This window comes from Dendrobium catenatum, unplaced genomic scaffold (assembly GCF_001605985.2).
Source record: "Dendrobium catenatum unplaced genomic scaffold, ASM160598v2 fragScaff_scaffold_1546, whole genome shotgun sequence".
Taxonomy (NCBI): Eukaryota; Viridiplantae; Streptophyta; class Magnoliopsida; order Asparagales; family Orchidaceae; genus Dendrobium; species Dendrobium catenatum.
The window spans coordinates 180,264-200,153 of NW_021320008.1; the positions used below are offsets into that span (position 1 = coordinate 180,264).

Here is a 19,890-nt window from a genome sequence, read left to right on the forward strand (position 1 = left end):
TTACAAGTTTCCTTGCAAAAAGCTCTCCATGCCTACTCTTGAGAATATAGAAAGCAATATACTTATTTAGCTAGGTAGTTCTCCCCCCTCTCAGAAACTGTCAGGTCCTGGTGGAATTGAAGGTCTATTCACTAATAGGCAACTAGGGACTCTCTTGCCCAGCACCACCTATTTTAGTCTAGGTAAAATGAAAAAAGACCTAGTTCCACATATATGAGACATACAAGAAGTATGAGACAAGAAAAATAACATCTTGACAGATCTAAAAGATTATAATTCTCCTTCAACGCAATCGGATCCGCAACACATACACACAAGTGGACATAAAACGTTCTTTAAAACTTAAAATAACACATTGCATGTGTCTTATTAACTATAATATTCGTTCGAACAACGAAATATGGATGTTTTCAAGTCATGTGCAGGCATCATGGGAGAACTTTTAGATTGCTAAATATCTTGAAAAGCATGCAAATGTATTACATGTACCAAAAGCATGTAACATATCAAAGGATGTGTAAGTTTGTTATATAATTTCATAAAAATATACACATACAAAGTCCATATGAGCTAAAAGGTGTGCACATTTTATAGAATATTATATTTTAAAAATTCAAATCATCTAAATGTGTTTTGATAAACGTAGGAAATGCTTGGATACAAGGATTGAGAATATTTCTCATTAACAAAAAACAAATATTTTTCATGCCACCTTTTACTTTCCCAATCATTAGCTTAGACTTTTGAGAACCTTGGTTCTTCAATTAAAAAAAAAAAATCTTTCTCAACATAGATTATGGGCTGATGCATTGAATTTCATGTTCTAAGCTTTCATGTTCTACGGTTAAATGATTATCATTATTTCTATGGTCTGATGTGGTTGACTTTTTTGTTAGTAATGTAGACCACTGGAATCATAATTACTGTGTCTAATGTAGTTTGATTTTGTTGTATTAAAGATAAAAAAATAGTATTAATGATCATCGGGATTACTTTTTGAATAATTTAAATATATACATATCAGGTAGATTACATTTATGAAAAATTATTTTAATTGGAGGCACATGATCTCGATGTGATTAGTCTTTACATAATAGAAATTTGGTTTGTACTGGGTGAAATTCTACTTCTCTGTATAATGGATCATGGACTGACACAAGCACTTACGTGAGTCCACTGTGACATACCGACATTCACGTTCCACTTGATATGTAATCCTCATGGAATTTCTTTTGCAGTCATTCTCTATTTTCCAGTTTTCCTTTGTTTTATTAGTTGAACCTTTCTAAATTTGTGGTTCATATACTTTTCATATAGGAGGGAGATATTGCATAGCTATGGATTTGAGCACATGCCCACACTTTATAATCTTGAAAAAGCTGGGTTATTTAAGAGACAGGTGAGTCCAATATTTATCATTGATACAGATTTTGCTGTGTTCTGTCGTCCTTCTGTTTTATAAGAGTTAATTTTCATATTAATGAATAGTTACTGCAATGTTGCCACCTGTTGATATTTATTTGGCTGTATCCTTAACCTTGTTTTGTAGGAATCAAAAAGCAACTGGCTTATGATTTCAAAAGCACTCCAGTTGATAGCTTCTGAGTCCGAAGCTTCCAAGTACTTTCAGACTTCTTTTTCTGCTGTGTACTGCAATTGTTGGCATGGTTTAACATTGTTGAATTCATTGAAATTATATATTTTAACCTTTCTTTAACTGCTTGTAATCTTTTTTTGTACTTTTTTGGTGATGACTTTGAATAATTTGGCCTTTGTATAATATCTCAATTTCTCTGAATTCTGTATAGATGCATTCTGCATTGCATGCTTTGCATGAATTATTATTTGATCTGAAAAAGAAGTTTAACATCTTGTTCTTCTTTGCATACACTTCCCTTATCCGTTTCCTATACATTTGTTTTTTATTCACTTTTAGTAACTTAAATGAAATTTGGAGGATCAGCTTACTCATAAGATATGGCTTTGTCATGTCATTTGAAAATTTTTGTCTATCATTTGGTATAATCTATTATCACAAATTGTGAATACATATAAAAAAAATCAAACAATAGCTGGGGTTTTCTAAATGCGTTTTGTTAATCTCTTTGTTGCTTGCCTTTTCAAATAACATGCATTTTATACATTTGTCGATTTCAGTGCGAAAACAATTTGTTTTGTTTCCTCAAATATGCTAACCATTACATCTCACTTTGACATGAATTTTTCAGGCCAGATGATATTTCATACATTTTTTCTGGGTATGCACCTCTTAGCATCCGTATAGTCCAACATGCAATAAGATCCGGTTGGTATGTTCTTCCTTTTAAACTTCATAAAAGATTCAATTATTCTGTAATGATTAAAGGTTCCTCATAATTTTGTGTGCTTGACTTTATGTTGGAAAATGTGTTCCATCACTTTGAATAAAATGTATTCTAGCTCGAGTTGATAGCCAATTGTGTTTCCAGTGCATTTACTCCATTTTGAATTTATTTGCCAATTGTGTTTCTACTGCAATGGCATATTTTGCATTGAAGATTCTAAGGAATCTCATGTAGGGGTAGCTACATGCCTACATATTCCACTGTACCAAGGTTTAAAAAGGAGAAATCAGAAATTGAGGTGTTTTACCTTAGCGAGACGAGGCGAGGCGAGGCGTAAGGCTTGGAATAAAAAAATAAAAACTCTTAAGATTATAAATAATTCATACAAATGACAAAAATAATATAAATCATCACCATATTTTCTTGATTCATCATCATAACGACATAAACCACGAATTTAATATGTTATTATAAAATGAAAGTTTGAAATGAGATTGAAAATAAACACACGCGATTTAAATACACCGCAAGAATCAGGATCCACAACAATCTCATTCTCACTTCCATGTTCTTCATAAGAAGTCATGTAATAAATATATTATCCTTAGATTATGACATTATGTCTCTTTATCATCTTCAAAATATTCTTCAATTATAAATTTTTTCCTACTCTTTTTATCAGTAACATTGGTTTCAATAAAATATAGAGTAAAGTAACAAATTAATAACACAAAAAGTAATCTATTATACTTAAAATCACATTTTAATTTTTTGAAGTTCCAACCTCCTTTTGCTTCTTTTTTTTTTTTAAATAATTGTGAAGTAAACGATGTTATCAGTTCAAGAGCCATTTTAATGTTAGTATTGATATTTTTATTTTCCTCATCATCAAATATTATTCCTCCATCTTCAACTTCAAATCTTTCACTGTTATTTGATGTTATTCATTCTATATCAGATATAGCATATTATCTACAACCAAATGATCCATTTCATCATTACTAGTTATTTGCCTTTGTTTAATCGAAATGTCTCCAAAATTTCCCCTATTGAAACTGTATTGGGGGAGAACTATATAAGATTTCCCTTAAGTAATTAGGGTGAGGCTAATACTGATGATGAGACAATGATCTTATTAAGCAGAAGGTCTAAGGTTCTTCTTAGAAGATGAACAAGAAGAGGATTGAGAGGAGAACCCGCTATTTGCTGACACTTCTTAGAAGATAAACTAATGTTTTGATGCCCTATTTGATCCCAAACTAAGGGAGTGGGTTTTCTGTAACTGTTGAATTGAAATCATGCTATTGAGGTCTGATAGCGGAGGCTCTTAGCCTCCTAGGTACTTAATCCTTGTAAACCTTAATTTTAATTATGGTAACTACTAATCAGGTTTTGGATCACAAAAAGAAGGCTAGGTTTTCCTTGAAAAACTTTCTTTGTTTGATGAAACAAAGGCTCAGGTTTATGCAATATGGTCACCAAACAATTTTAAACGTGAAATTTATTAAGGAATTCAAGAAAAGGAAGAAATAAATTAGTTTAGATTTTTTTTGGAGATGTTGAATTCTTTCTTTCGCATGCCTTATTCTCCTTTGCTTGATGTGGCATGTAAGAAAGGAGGGATGGAGGTTGTTTAGTGCAACAAAGGCTTAGTTTCCAAATAATGCTAACATGAAATGTGTGAAGAAATTCATGAATTAGGAAGAAATAAACTAGTTTAGATCTTATTTGAGGGTGGCATGTAATAAAGGAGGGAGGGAGAGAGAGGGATAAATAGGTGTGATAATTGCAGCGAACCAGCCTCTTATTTGCACAGTAGCCTAACCGTTTTGTTAGCTCTGCTCAATATGTGGATAGCCTCCTTTGATCGCATGATGTAGAATTTATACTAAAAAAGTAGAGCCATGAAAGATGGTAAACACGCATGTTCTGAGACAAGAATAACAAATATTACATTGTAGTCTATTATCGGCGAAGATCAAGGACAACCACTAGTTTCTATGATAGAAATTAATAGGTTTCACACCTGCAAAATGTTGTTGGAAACTAGTTTTTTTTTTAAATTGCAGTCTTTTTCTGTTAGTTTTTCACTGAGCTTCAATGGCGTGGTATAGCTAGTGGTGTGTTGGTGATACATCATCTGAGTTTACTAACTGCAGAAGTGGACTACTTTGAATGAGGTCAGCAACTTGGGAGATTCTTCTTTACCTTAAATAAGTCATATTTCAGTGTGGACAAGACAACTTGATAACTTTTGGGACTGCTTGTTCAGAACCAACAAAGGATCCGTTTGGGATGGCTTTCTTTTAATTTTTTGTGTTAAAAAGCTGCTTTAAGAAGCAGAAAGAAGGCCGTCCCAAACGAAGCCAAAGTTGAATGCCATTTGCACTTTCTCTTATGAATAGTTGTATTCTCTTCCTTTTCTATGTTTAGATTCCGACTTCTGCATTCTGAACTGATGCTTGCAATAAAATGAGGCATAGTTGTATTCACAATTCTTCATATAAAATCAATTTGATGAGTCTCTTCTAATATGTATTAGGCTATTAGCATTGCAACACTTTCTATGACAATGTTCTGTTAACTATCTAAAATAAGTATGTAAAGTTTGCTTTTGACACTCTTTTTTAGGTTAATTCAATCATGACAACATTGAAATGGGACTGCCCTGTGACCATGATCGATCATTTGACAATCAGAAGTTTCATAAATATCATATAGGTTGTGTTATATACCTTTATATCTTTCTATTGATAAGCTTTCTTTTATAGGCGCTCCATTGATGAAATATTGAGGTATCTTCCTGGACCACATGTGGATTTGAAGAGAGTAAGTGCACCCTTCTTAATTTGGATAACTTGAGGTTGAATTTCATTGTTTCATGATGTTAATCACTTGCATATCATGAACATCAATAGGGTGGTTCAACCAATTCTTCTCCATTTGATAAAGTTCCCAGCTTTCAATCAAATCTTGACAGGTGTGCGTTAACTTTCATATTACTTCTAATGAATCTTTTTGTTCTCTTTTTTTTTTCTTTTTCTCTTGCACATGTTTTAAGATTGCATTGTTAAATGATTTTATCTTTTATCATTACTATACTCACAATTAGATTTGTCTTAATGTTTGTAAAATATTCTTTCAATGATGCTCGAAACCTTCAACTCGATACATGGGTGGTAGCATCAGTCTATAAACAAGATAATCAAATCAAAATGAGAAAAAAAAAAAGATAAATTGAGTTGGTTTAGTTTTTAATATTGCATAAACCTATTATTTTGATTTGATTTAGGTTTAGAGCTTGGGAAAGCCAAATAAATCCAACTTGGATCAAATTAGGCTACGCATCAGATAGCTTAAGGCTTCCAATTGGTAATAACGATTTTAAATTCATAACACATTAATTCACTTCCTGTATTTATTGAATTTATGATAAACTACATCTAAATGAACACAACTAAATTGAATAAAACTATTTTAAATTGAATACGATCTAGTAACAATGGGGTTTTTTTTTTTTTTTTGAATTCTTTTGATAAAACTGAAACAAAATATAACCTAATCAAGCAATTTGGTTCAATTTGACTTTTCGTAGGTTCAATTTTGGTGATAAATTTAGTTTTGATTTGAAGTTTTCTTGTTTGGTGTGCTGTGATTCAGTTTCAAACATGAAATGATTTAAAACCAAATCTTGCCATGCAACATGACATCATAAATATGAATGATATAAAATTTTGTGAAAAAAATCATTATTCATGGTTCTAGATTGGTCCTTATGATAGGAAATACTCGAAGATCTCAAGTAAACCCTAACAAGATTGACTAAAACAGTGGAAAAACTCCACAAATTCAATGGAAAACAAGCAAAAACATTAGTTTTTATTATATAAATCAAACCAACGGAAAAGAAATTGCAAGATACAATTGATCCTCAATTCGAGAGGATGACCCTTCTCTCCCAATCTCTTGATGCCGGTAGAGCCCAAGGAAACAACTTCAAGAACAAGAAACAGCCACAATGATTTTGCATGCCCTAATCCTCCAATTCTCCACCTATTTATAGCATAACATCCTCCCTAACCCTAGCCGCCGCCCCTCTTTCCTCCTAATAGCTCCTAGTGGGCCCCACCCCTTGCGTTGGCGGCAATTCAAGAGGGATGGTTTGGTCCGCCTCTTGAATGTTTGAAACAGCCCCTTGCCAAGGGCCGGTTGGGCTGGTCCAATGGGGACCGGTCTAACAATGGTATTTAGGTCTTCTTAGGCTTCTAGATGCAACAATCCTTTATGGTTGAAAAGCTTGCAATATCCAAGCAAGCTCATTAAATCTATGCGAGGTTGGCTGATTATTCTCTCCATTGCTGGCACCCGTTGCATCGTTTCTATGATTGGCATTTGGCAATCTTGTAGGCATTTCATCAAATTTCATGTGAGTTTCTTAAGCATTCCACTTCCCAACTTCTGTCATGATGACAATAGAATCTAAATTAATAGAAATCCAGAGTTTTCCACTCAAATTCAAAGAAAAATAGGATATACAGGGGAAACCGCACCGTAATAATGGTGACAATTTTATTTGTTTTAAGAGCAAGGAATAGTGAAGGGAATGTTGATGAGCACTTTAGGCGTTAAATTAAGAGGCCAACTTGATTGAATATCCACCCCCAAAACAAAAAATATAAAGTAAAACAAGCACAATTAGCAATATGTCCTATGGAAGAGTTTGGGCTTTTAATGTAATGCTTGACTATTCAGACTGGTTTATACTGCTGGACATTTCTCTTGTATGTGCATTTCTTTTTTTTAAAAGCAATACTTTCACAACTATTATCAACCATGATTCTGATTGAACTGGAGGCGAGCCACAGATCTCAGGTAGATTCCAAATTTATCAGATGGCTAATCTCACGTGCGTGTGGGTGTCAAATCTTTTGTGCTGCTGCTGCGCAGTCACAGTTATTTTGCATTCATTGAATCAGACATTTGTTAGACCGGTTGTCTAATCTTATGTTCTGGTGAGCACCCACAGTGATTTTGCATCTATTGAATCAAATATTTGTTAGACCGGTCCATCCTGCGCCGACTCTTGCGTATAAGAGGTGGAACAAGAGTTCCGCCCAGTAACTCCTGCCCCCCTCTCCAAGTGGGGTCCAATAGCCCATTAAAGAGGGAATTAAGGTTAGGTTATGAGGGAAAATTTAAAAGAGGGGTTGTTTGGGGGTTTACATCATTATTGTAAGGTTATTTTCCTAGGGTTAGGGTTATGTCTTGTTTGCTAAATTTAGTTTTGTTTCTAGGTTGATTGGGCTCTAGCTGGCGGCTAGGGATTTGGGAGAGCCGGATCTTCCTCTTAAATTGAAGATCCACTATGCCTTGCTGTTTTTTTTTTCATGTATCTTGCAACAAAAAGAATATTTGTGTGTTCTCCTTATTTTTCTTGGGTTTGTTTTCTGGTTTTACTGAAAACAAACCATAATTGTTTTCTACTAGTACTTCCTATCTTGATACTGAACACTGATACGGTTTTTTTACAGGCTTGCTGATGGCCGTCGTGCTTTAGTTCTAGTGGTTTTTGTTGGAGGCGTGACTTTCGCAGAAATAGCCGCTCTTCGTTTTCTGAGTTCACAGGTGCTGCACCTCTTCTGTTCTTAAATTTCTTTAAGCATGCACCTTTTGTTTTCTTGTTGCTAGTTCTTAAATTTTTGAAACATTTTGTTGATACTCTTTTGCCATATCTCCAATAGCTTAAAACAGTAGAATTATTCTAGTCTTCAAATGCTCTTTGGCTCAAGCTGAAGTTGAAGCTTTTTTCTTTCTTTTACATTCTAGATTTGAATACATTTTGCATATTTCCAAATTGAGAGTTAGCTTCCTTTATTTTACCAGTTCACTTTTTTTTTGTTAAACCTCTTATTGGCAGGATGGTATGGGCTATGATTTCATCATTGGAACAACAAAGATTGTAAATGGAAACACAGTACTTGAAGCTCTCATGACTACTAATTAAGATTCAAAGAGAAATGAAATTTGGGTTCAGCCATTTGTGGCAGCTTCTTTGTAGTTTCTACTGTTAAAGTAATTCTATTAAATAGTTTATAGAGTTTCTGCAGAAGTTTTTAGTAGATACCAAAGGAATTGCCACTGCTTGTGGTGTTCTTAAATATTATTTATATTGGTTACACTGACACTCATCTGAATTAGTACTACATATTTTTGCTCTAGCTGATGTTATTTAATATCTTTTGTTATAGTTTTTGGTCATTGAGTTTGAATATATTTCTCTTTTCTGTGCTACTCTATATCCAATTGTATTTTATCTTGGCAACTCATTTTTGGCTCAATTTAATTTTTTTTATTGATTATCTATCACAAATATTAATTAAAATGTTTATCTTTTGTTATCATTTGTTCTATAGATATAATGTTTTTTTTTTTTTTTTGGATTGAAGAGGTTATTTGTTAGCCTATTTTTTATATATAATACCACTATTTTGTGCAAAATTAAGCAAAAATATTTCACACATTTGTAATTCATTATGTAAAGATATGTACAAAATGAAAAAAAAAAAAATGTAGCAAATATGTAATTTAGGATGTAAGGATATGGATGTACAAATACATAATAACATTTTTCATCATACTTTGTGCTAATCAAAACCATAAAAATCAGATTTCTCTGAAAATCCACAAGCAACAACAACAACTAAGATAAGATTCTGTTTGGAACGGTTTTTTATTGCTTCTTAGGCTTCGTTTGGGGCGATTTTTTTTTTTTTGCTTCATAAAGCGGGGCGGCTTTTTTTTTTGCTTCATAATGCAGCTTTATAGTATAAATTTTTTTAATTTGTACTAAAAAGCTGCTTGAAAAAGCAGAAAGAAAGTCGTAACAAAGCCTTAAAATAGTTTTTTAATACAAAAATTAAAATTTTATACTAAAATGTTGCTTTAAGCAGTAAGAAAACGGTCACAAATGAAGACTAGTTATCAAGAAAAGCCCAATTCATGTTATATGCTAAAGAAGAATATCATTTTGATTGATTCACTTTGGTTGTATATCATAAATGAAATCCAATTGCAGATTTAAAAATTTATCATTATAAAATATTCAGCTGTGTTAAAAAACTTCATAAATCAAAATAACATTACTGTGCCATCATTTGAGAGCTTCTAAATTGTCCCAAATGCCCCACAGAATATAGGAAGTGTTACTTCACCTCTGAACAGTTATCTCTTCCAACAGGTTCTCTCAAACAAGTTGCTATTGCCTTTACTGCAGCTTCAACAGATGCATCTTCACCCTACCATTAACACAACGTTCAATTAAAATTATTGTTCCCTTGTCCATGTATGTGTGTTCATGCATTATATGATCTGATCTATGACAGGAAATACTCGAGTTCGCAAGTAATTCAAGAGAAAATACTTGAGTTTGCAAGCAACCCTAGCAATAATTGATAAAAACAGTAGAAATAATGCGATATTCTCAATGAAATCAATTCAAAAAGAAAGATTGTAGTAGTTGATTCAAAGCAAAAGCAAATACAAAGCAAGATACAATTGATCCTCAATTCGAGAGAAAGATGGTTCTCTCCCAATCACTCGACAATGAGTCTATAGCCCAATATGCCAAAGAAACTTCAAGAAAATAAAAGAAAATCAATCAAAGCATAACCCCCTAACCCTAAAACATTTCATGTTATTTAATACATAAACCTTCTAAATCAAATCTCCTGCATATTTCCAAATTGAGAATTAGCTTCCTTCATTTTACCTCTTATTGGCAGGATGGAATGGGCTATGATTTCATCATTGGAACAACAAAGATTGTAAATGGAAACACAGTACTTGAAGCTCTCATGACTAATTAAAATTCAAAGAGAAATGAAATTTGGGTTCAAAGGGATCTTCCAAAGACAATTTTTTCCAGTTCAGCCATTTGTGGCAGCTTGTGTAGTTTCTACTGTTAAAAGTAATTCTATTAAACAGTTTATAGAGTTTTTGCAGAAGTTTTTAGTAGATACCAAAGGAATTGCCACTGCTTGTGGTGTTCTTAAATATTATTTATATTGGTTGCCTTATTAGTTTACAATTGGATATTACACTGACTCTCATCTGAATTAGTACTACATATTTTTGCTCTAGCTGATGTTATTTAATATCTTTTGTTATAGTTTTTGGTCATTGAGTTTGAATATATTTCTCTTTTCTGTGCTACTCTATATCCAATTGTATTTTATCTTGGCAACTCATTTTTGGCTCAATTTAATTTTTTTTATTGATTATCTATCACAAAATTAATTAAAATGTTTATCTTTTGTTATCATTTGTTCTATAGATATAAAGTTTTTTTTTTTTTTGGATTGAAGAGGTTATTTGTTAGCCTATTTTTTATATATAATACTTAAAATTTAAGTTTGGTGCACTTTTGCCCTATATCAAGCATAAAAAATTCATCAACATTGTTCATGCTAGCATTGTATTGTCAATTTTGCCAAAGCATATCAAAATATAAAAATATTTTATTCAATTAAACCTATTGAGTTAGACATTAAATTTTAGTGAACATAAACTTTTTTATTAAGATATAAATATAATTTATCAGATTTTTTAATATAAATAAATGCTAAATATAAATTTATTTGAGAAGAATAGCAATCTTCAGCACCAGAGGAAAACTAACATTTTAAATAGTAATTTTATGATGCTGATGAAATGTGTTAACTGCTGAGTGAATAATACCACTATTTTATGCAAAATTAAGCAAAAATATTTCGCACATATGTAATTCATGATGTAAAGATATGTACAAAATGAAAAAAAAAAAATTATGCTGCAAATATGTAATTCATGATGTAAAGATATGGATGTACAAATACATAATAACATTTTTCATCATGCTTTGTGCTAATCAAAACCATAATAATCAGAGTTCTCTGAAAAACCACAAGCAGCAACAACTAAGATTTTGTTTGAGAGTTTTTTTACTGTTTCTTAAAACAACTTTTTAATACAAAAATTAAAATTATATACTAGAATGTTGTTTTAAGAAACAATAAGAAAACGATCACAAACGAAGCCTAATAATCAAGCAAAGCCCCTTTCATGTCATTTGCTAAAGAAGAATATCATTTTGATCGATTCACTTTGGTTGTATATCATAAATGAAATCCAATTGCAGATTTAAAAATTTATCCTTATAAAATATTCAGCTTTGTTAAAAAACTTCATAAATCAAAATAACATTACTGTGCCATCATTTGAGAGCTTCTAAATTGTCCCAAATGCCCCACAGAATATAGGAAGTGTTACTTCACCTCTGAACAGTTATCTCTTCCAACAGGTTCTCTCAAACAAATTGCTATTGCCTTTACTGCAGCTTCAACAGATGCATCTTCACCCTACCATTAACACAACGTTCAATTAAAATTATTGTTCCCTTGTCCATGTATGTGTGTTCATGCATTATATGATCTGAACTATGACAGGAAATACTTGAGTTCGCAAGTAATTCAAGAGAAAATACTTGAGTTTGCAAGCAACCCTAGCAATAATTGATAAAAACAGTAGAAATAATGCGATATTCTCAATGAAATCAATTCAAAAAGAAAGATTGTAGTAGTTGATTCAAAGCAAAAGCAAATACAAAGCAAGATACAATTGATCCTCAATTTGAGAGGAGAATCGTTCTCTCCCAATCTCTAGAGGATGAGTCTAGAGCCCAAGATGCCAAAGAAATTTGAAGAGAAACAAATCAAAGTCTAACCCTAACCCTAATCCTCCCTCCCATAATGAAGACATACAATTAATTATTATAGCCAAATTACTCTCTTGCCCTTGCTGCCCCCTCATTTGCCTCCTATTAGTTTTAATTTGAATCCCTAGTGGGTCTCACTCCTTTCTCTCTCCCTATGCCGCCGCCCCTTCACGTGTAGCAAAGAACCGGCCTCTTTGAAGGGGCCGGTTGGGGTTCGGCTGGTCCACTGGGGACCGGTCTAACAATCTAGTATGGATAGAACAAAATATTTAAATAAAATTGGCAGGCCTCATAAGAATTATAAGTCTCTTTTAATGCCTATATGTGAGTTTGCTATTTCCTAAAACAAAAAAAGTAACACTGAAATCTGTGTTATTTACAAAAGTATCACTCCACATCTATTTATAAAATTATCACATAAATCTTAAAAATCGTAATAAAGCTATCAACTTTCATTCTCATTATTTTATCAGATTCTTATAGAACAATTAAATTAATAAAAATGCTTTTCTAGGGTATTACTTGAACCACGATTCTAAGAAAGCAACTTTTTTCTACATAAAGCTAAACTTTTTCTCACGACTAAGCCAAACACCCTCAAAATGCTTCTGCGGCTACCAAAAGTAGCCGCAGAAGCAAGAAACATAAAGCCTTACCAAACAGATCCTTAGATTCCTCAAGTTCCTGAAAACGTTCAATATGGATTTATCTAAAAATGCTCTTAAAACTAGAAGAATTAAATGGTAAAATTGAAAATTAGTTCTCAATATGGCTTCACAAAAAATCGAAGAATTTAGATAGTAAATTCAGGTTTGACTGTGAATCTGAAACGAATAGCACATAGAAGTTGACAAAACCAACAAGGCAGACTTCTGTAGCTAACCTTTTCTTTCCAGTAAAATATATTGCCATATTTTCCAGCTAAGCGACTCCAAAAACTTCTAGGTATGTCCAAGTCAACAGTGGCACCGACATTGAAATTCAATATATTGCCTGTTCCAAATATTAAATCTACATAAATTACAAAACATTAAAGCAGGAATGTACAAATTGTCGTCAGCCTTGATGAAGATCTTAACTTGCTATTAGTTTTATCAACAATAAAGAATCTTTCAACAGATATTAACATGCATCAGAATATATTCACATGCTAGATGCTCTGACTGCGAACGTTTCAGAAGATAATAAAAAAGATTACTTGGAACTTCACTTCTAATGATGACATTTAACTTTGATTAGCTATTAATAACTAATCAAAATAATTGTAGAGCCTTAACCTTATATTTATGACCAACATAATATCTTCTAATGGATACGGAATAATCATGGCTTCACAAATAAGCATAAAACTAATACAATGTTGAAGGTAGGGGTGTGAACGAGTCGAGTTGAGCTCGAGTCATGTCTAACTATAACTCGGCTCGTCTGCCAAATTGGGAACTCGAACTCCAAGGGTATGCTCAAGCTCGGCTCGTACAATAAAAGCAAGCTCGCAAGCTGGCCTTTTCCATTTTTCATGTGGAACGTCTTATCAACAGTCTGATGTGTCTTTTTGATATTTGTTTTTTTTTTTCTGGCGCGGAGGGGCATGGGGGTGCGGCTACAGTGCGGGAGAGGTGCATTATTGGGCTGGGGAGCGTAGAGGGGCGGAGAGATTCACGCGGGGGGGGAGCGTTCTATTTGAATTTTTTCTATTGGTAGGAAAAGACTTTGGAACCGATCAATTGACACATCAATTTTCTTTTAACATAGAATTGATGAGAACATAACTTATTCTTTTTCTTGGGACGCACCTTTAAATATAAATTATATTATATATTTGAATTATTATATACTATATATTATACTTATATATATATATATATCATTAAACTTTTACACGTTCTAGTACTTATCCTGCAGCTACTACTTTTTATTCTGGTTTTGTAGAAAATTGTCTAACAATCTGCAGTCATCATATAGTTTTATTATTTAAATTAATAAAAAAATAGTTATATTTATTTAAATTATCCTAACAGTAAGTCGAGCTAGCTTCACTCGAGCTTATTATCAAGCCGGTTCCACTCCTTATACCCCTTGTCTGTAGGTCATTTGGATTGAGATTAAATATTTTTTGTCTTGATCTTAATAGCTTCAGAAGCAGATAAATTTTAATTCTCTTAACAAATAGAGTATATCAAGTCTATTGTATTGGGAGTTGTTTGACTAATAAGTCCTACAAGTAAGAAAGGATTAAAGAATACTGAGTTGTTAAGGCATTGATTTACAAGATTACTCTCCATTGCACCCTCCCTTTTGTCTAAAAACCCTTTTATGGAATCAAGTATTTCAATTTGAAAATTTTAGTCCCGTGCACCAGAAGGCATTTTCCATGAGAATCCCGAATATTTTATGAAAATTGAAGTTTCATTTCTTCTCCTTCTACAATACTGAATGAACTTTATCTGGAAGTATTTTGTTGTGTGTAATTGATTTATGTTTCTTTCCACCATAGCATGCAAGGGCGGAGCTACAGTGGGGGATCGTGCCCCCACTGGCCAGGCCTATAACATTAATTCAGGTATCTAGCATTTTCTCTCTTGGATTAAAATTTGACTACTAATACAGGATTTTGTAACTGAGTTTTTTGCTATTGCTAGTTTGTTGTTTCCCAGCCAATTTGTCGCCTAGTCCCATGAGTCCCCTCCTCTCGCTCGCTCCTACTATTAGTACTATGTTCTCCATAGTCTTTGGATTAGAAAAGTTATTAGTCCTATCTTCTCTAGAGTAGTTATTTTTAACTCTCTTCCATTTATTTCCTATGACGCACAAACACAGTTGCAAATGTTGGTTTATCGAGAGAATTACTTAAAACTCAAATGAATTAAAAACCACCCTAGTACAAGCTACTTTTGATAGAATTTCAAACCCTAATCAGAGTTATCCTCTTAGCACCGTATGATAGGTAGGCTATTAGATAGAACAATCTCCCTTACTTTGATAGCCTTTTAATCTTATTTAATAATTACTTCTAAATCAAGATAAATCCAAATATTTAAAACAATCCCATAAAAATAATATTCTCTCCTACACTTTTGTTAGCCCCTTGATGTTTAGTATTTTGTGGGATTTTAAATGCAATTTTTTCAGGAATTCCTATTGGATTGAAATTTGTAGGGCAACTTTCTCTCTACTCCTAGCAGCCAGACCCTCAAATTGTGGGATATTGGCTTAGCAATTTGAATAAAGCTCATTGTATTTGAACTACAAACCCATAGTGTTGCCTTCAAGTAGCCATGTATGCTCCATGCTCCCAATTTGACTTCTAGGCTTCAATTGGGTCTAAATTTGGATTATACTTAGGCTCTCTTGGATTTAACTTGGCCAATTTGATTTTGGAGCTTCCTAGACTATTTTTTTATGAAGGAAAACTTCACACATTCCAACAAAATTGTTTTCCTTTTCTCGCTATTTTATGAAGAATAATAGATTTATTATCATGAGATCTCACCTTTCTATTTTTATGGAACATGTGAATTTAAATTTCTAGATGAGGGTAAGAACCTGACACCATAACATATGGGTATCAAAAGTGGTAATCTAGTGAAGCAATGATATTTTCTATAAACTTTGTACATATAATATTAGTTTTTTGAAAGGTTTAATTCCTTTTATTATGCCAATCCCTACTGCCCTACCCCACTCTTTTCTTATTATGGTGCATGAATTTCAATTTTCAAATCGAAGGGATAACAAGATAATTAGAAATAAGGATAATCTAGTGAAACCTGTCCAATGTTAATGAAATCCTCTAGAACCTTGCATCTAACTATTTATGCTTAAGAAGCTTGTTTTAATTCTTACCGAAGGTGGGATCAGCAACAAAGACGATGGTTCTGTCATCCACTTGCCAAAAGTCTCTAATTGCTAATCCTGAAATCAAAAGAAGGGTAAAAATAATTGTTTAAAGAATTAGTAGTAAATAAAGTGAATGGATACTAATTCACCCAATGTCATAAGACGAAAATCTATATAAATAATGCATAGAGTGCATTTCATAGATTTTAGTAATCATAATATCATCAAAGAAAGCATATCAAATATAATGTTTACAAAGAACAGTGGATAAAAGCCCATTGAATGACTTTTCGAATGTCTTGGATCAACAAATAGTTTGATAAACACTAGAATGGCATTTCAATCTTATCCACTACAATTAGAATTCAATGGTAAGGGAATTTTGGAGCAGCTAAATAAAATTAAAACTGAAATTAATGATGATGTTTTTGAATTATTACCTGGTGTTTCAGGATAATTTTGTGCAAGTACACGCAGCTTAAATCCTGTTTCCTCCTCAAGGTCTGCAATCTCTTGACGGAGTCTATTCTCCTAACAGGAGCTTGAAACATATCACCCTCAATTATGAATATTATGAAACAGCAAAATGATAAGAAAGTTTTTAAGCAGGATGTAGAATAGATCAAATGAAGAGCAAGGAATTGCAATCATTAGCAAATATGCTCAGTATAGCAGGAAAAGTAATGTCAAATTATAAGAGAATTTTATGGTAACCCATACTCCTCTTGAGATTCACCGATCTTTATTCAAATCTGAAGAAAGAGCATTTCAGCTGGAAAACAGCCAAATTATTCCTTTGGCGTAGAACATTCACAAAATTTACACAAAAGCACATATGCCATGCCTTGGGCTAGAAATTTTAAGCAGCTTACTTTGGCAAAGTAAGGAAAAAATATATTGTACACCATTATAATTTTTGGCACAATTCCTCAATTACAGGTTATCGTGGCAACATAATAAAGCTCTAATTTAGTGGCTTATTGCATTGTCAAATTCCAGATTCAAACCAACACTTAAGCAGATGTTGTTTCCTAAAACAGCAAACCCCATAACTTCCACAAAAGCCTACATATTTGGGAACTTTGAGTTCTACTTAGTTCATAATTCTGTCATCCTTGAGACAATGATTGTCGCATTTGCAAGTTATTTCAACAAGCTATAAATGGCTATCCCTTCAGTAAATCTCCATAGAACTTTTAAAAATCTTGATAGAACAAAAAGTAAGAGAACAATTGACACCTGGCCTGCAGAGAGAAAGCCAGCAACATCGATCACGGAGCTAAACTCCTTAGGCAGCAATTCTGGTTTGTTAACCCCAACTTTTGCATCAACAGAACCTGACCCTGCACGTGTTGAAGATATTTATTCACAAGAAATTTTAAGTACTAGTTTGAGAAACAATCACAAAGTAACACGCAAGTACCTAAGACCACATCTAACCCTACTAGTGCACAGCCAAATGGGTTCACAAACACACATTAAGTACTGTAATTGAAAGAAAGCAAGAGAACACGATAAATAAGCAAAAAAATTGCATGAAAACTACCAAACGTAAGTGGAAAATAAACAAGTTTTATTTCTCACAAATCAAAACTAGTTTTGGTTTACTTTTTAATCTTTATGTTACATTAAGAGTTTTAAAAGGTCAAACGAGCTTAATACATTAGGTTTGATTCAAGAGTTTTGGTTTACTTTTTAATCCGCACTATCCTATCCTAACCCTTGTGTTAAAAGGAAAAAAAAAAAGCACCTAACTTCTATGTGGAAGCGTCAACCAAAAGTGAATACAATAAATCACATAAAAAACAGTAAAGAGATCAAGTGCCACAAAGAGATTATCAATTTTTATATGGATGGGTTTAAATTAAGCATATTGTTGGGAATGGAATTAAAGACCGTAACAAAAAAAAAAGAAAAAAAAAAAAGTAGCGGAAAGTTAAGATCACCAGGATTTAACATGGAAAAATCCAAAACTGGGAAAGAACCACGGAGGCACACCACACCAAGAAATCCACAATGAAAATGGGGAGAAATAAGTACAAATCTCTTTTTTCTCTCGCTCTCTCCTTGCTTCTCTTCTCTCTCACACCGTTTTCAAACAAGAAACAAAAGAGAATTCAATGATAATACTCTAATGGACGTCACCCTTAAGAAAAAATGAGAAGTCTGCCTCGAAGAGCTATGGAGCTAGTTTGGAGCCCTGCGGTGCTCAAACCTTTGATCTCGATCCATTTGATGATTCTAGGGCGCTCAAACCTGTATCACTGCAGCACTACATAGCACTATGATGCTAAATCTAGAGCATTGCGTCGCTCTGCTTTCTATCGTTTCTCCAACAAACTTTGTAGCACCATGACACTTGAGTGCATAGCGCTGAGGGGTTGTACAAAAAACAAAATTTTGGGAGCAAAGCACCTGAACCCTCAAAAGCACGACAAATTGAACTGAGATTCGAGGTAATAGTACAACCCGATTGATCATCACAATCAGATTCCACACAAAACTAGCATATATGTATGTGGAAGATGAGATAAGATTCAATCTACTCAATAGAAGTTACAAGCAACATACAAAATAAGGACAATCACTAACAATTCCTAAAACCTGAGTTGGCCCTCTCTCAAAACCAAAACAGAGCCAAGTCACTTAAGATAAATAAAAGAGAAAAGTATTCAAAATAGACAATAAAAAAGTATTGAACTAGGACGAAATTACTCGCTTCAAAAGTTACTCCAAAGGGTACCTTTACATGCCCTCGTTTTTCTCTATATTTATGAGGCATGTCACTAAAAAAAAATTATAAATAGGCTCTCATTCTTCATATGAAGGGATGAGGAAGAAATGAGAAAATTTGAGGAGCTCTCTTGCCACCAATCATCACCGGAGTTTTTCCCGACCTCCGTCGGAGTTCTTCTCGACCGCTGCCGAAGTTTCTTCATGATCTTTGCTAGAGTTTCTTCCCGACTATAGACGAAGTTCTTCCCGACCATCGCCATAGTTCTTTCTGACCATTACCTGAGCTCTCTTGCCATCGACCACCGCCAAAGTTCTTCCCGACTGTCACTAGAGTTCTTCTAGACTGCAGCCAGAGTTCTTCCCGATTGCCGCCGAAATTCTTCCTAACCATCGCCGGAGTTCTTCTCGACCACCGCCTGAGTTCTTCTTGACCACCACCAGAATTCTTCTCGACCAATGCCGAACTTCCGCCCATTCATCGGTTGCTGCCATATCTATTCCCAACCACCGGCCATTGCTGAACTTTTTTCCTTTCTCATATTTATGCCAGAACTCTTCTTGGATGATATCGACACCGTACTCCTCCCAAATACCGTCACCCACCAACTACGGTCTCTATGACCATTGTTGCCCGACTAAGATTCTTCCTATCTCCATTGCTCGCCGTTTACAGTCTCTCAAACCATCAAATGCTAGATTACAGTCTCTACGAACACCATTGCCCTACTGCGATTCTTCTGATCTACATCGCTCGCCGATTACAATCTCTCTGACCATCAATGCCAGATTACGGTCTCTACGACTGCCATCGCACGACTACAGTTCTTCCAACCTTCATCGCCTACTGTTTACGGTCTCTTCAACCATCAGTGTTAGACTATTGTTGCCTGATTACAGTTCTTCCGACCTCTATCACCCACCATTTACGATCTCTACGACCATCAATGCCAGATTATGATTTTTCCGACTTCCGTTCCCCACCGGCTATGATTCTTCTTAACACCATTGCTTGCCGACTACCCTTCAATTAATATCGTCCGCCAATTATGGTTCAGGCGTTCAACGGACCAAATGAACATACCATCACTTATTCTTCCAACTCTCACCATGTAATGTCTTCTACATGATGTATGTTGGCCATATTGAACAAGGCCTTCCCGCCAAAGAAGGGCTTCATTTGTAATCAACTGCAAATACTAGCGTATTCATTCAAACCAGGTAAGGCCCCGTGGTTTTCCCCCC

The 19,890-nt window shown here is 33.8% G+C and overlaps 2 protein-coding genes across 5 annotated transcripts in view; one reads left to right on the plus strand and one right to left on the minus strand.

The window, feature by feature from the left end:
* The window catches only part of LOC110106348 (vacuolar protein-sorting-associated protein 33 homolog), a 33,642-nt gene extending 23,266 nt beyond the window's left edge, over positions 1 to 10,376 (plus strand). The window contains exons 16-23 of one of the 4 annotated variants that reach the window (XM_020836220.2): positions 1,318 to 1,399; positions 1,550 to 1,620; positions 2,229 to 2,309; positions 5,096 to 5,153; positions 5,243 to 5,304; positions 7,856 to 7,949; positions 8,242 to 8,352; positions 10,214 to 10,376. In XM_020836220.2, coding sequence (XP_020691879.1) covers positions 1,318 to 1,399; positions 1,550 to 1,620; positions 2,229 to 2,309; positions 5,096 to 5,153; positions 5,243 to 5,304; positions 7,856 to 7,949; positions 8,242 to 8,328 — 535 coding nt within the window. In that variant the 3' untranslated portion in view covers positions 8,329 to 8,352; positions 10,214 to 10,376. Of the gene's footprint in view, positions 1 to 1,317; positions 1,400 to 1,549; positions 1,621 to 2,228; positions 2,310 to 5,095; positions 5,154 to 5,242; positions 5,305 to 7,855; positions 7,950 to 8,241; positions 8,587 to 10,105 lie in introns of those variants that run through there. The other 3 variants (XM_020836221.2, XM_020836219.2, XR_002304221.2) reach the window with 3 other exon arrangements.
* A 1,093-nt stretch (positions 10,377 to 11,469) lies between these two features.
* LOC110106345 (thylakoid lumenal 15.0 kDa protein 2, chloroplastic) lies at positions 11,470 to 19,123 on the minus strand. Its single transcript, XM_020836214.2, has 6 exons — positions 18,928 to 19,123; positions 17,152 to 17,255; positions 16,353 to 16,443; positions 15,919 to 15,987; positions 12,959 to 13,068; positions 11,470 to 11,719 (listed from the first exon to the last, which is right to left on the minus strand). The coding sequence occupies exons 1-6, from the start codon at positions 19,121 to 19,123 to the stop codon at positions 11,627 to 11,629; spliced, it is 663 nt and encodes a 220-aa protein (XP_020691873.2). The 3' UTR covers positions 11,470 to 11,626.
* Positions 19,124 to 19,890: the final 767 nt, after the last annotated feature.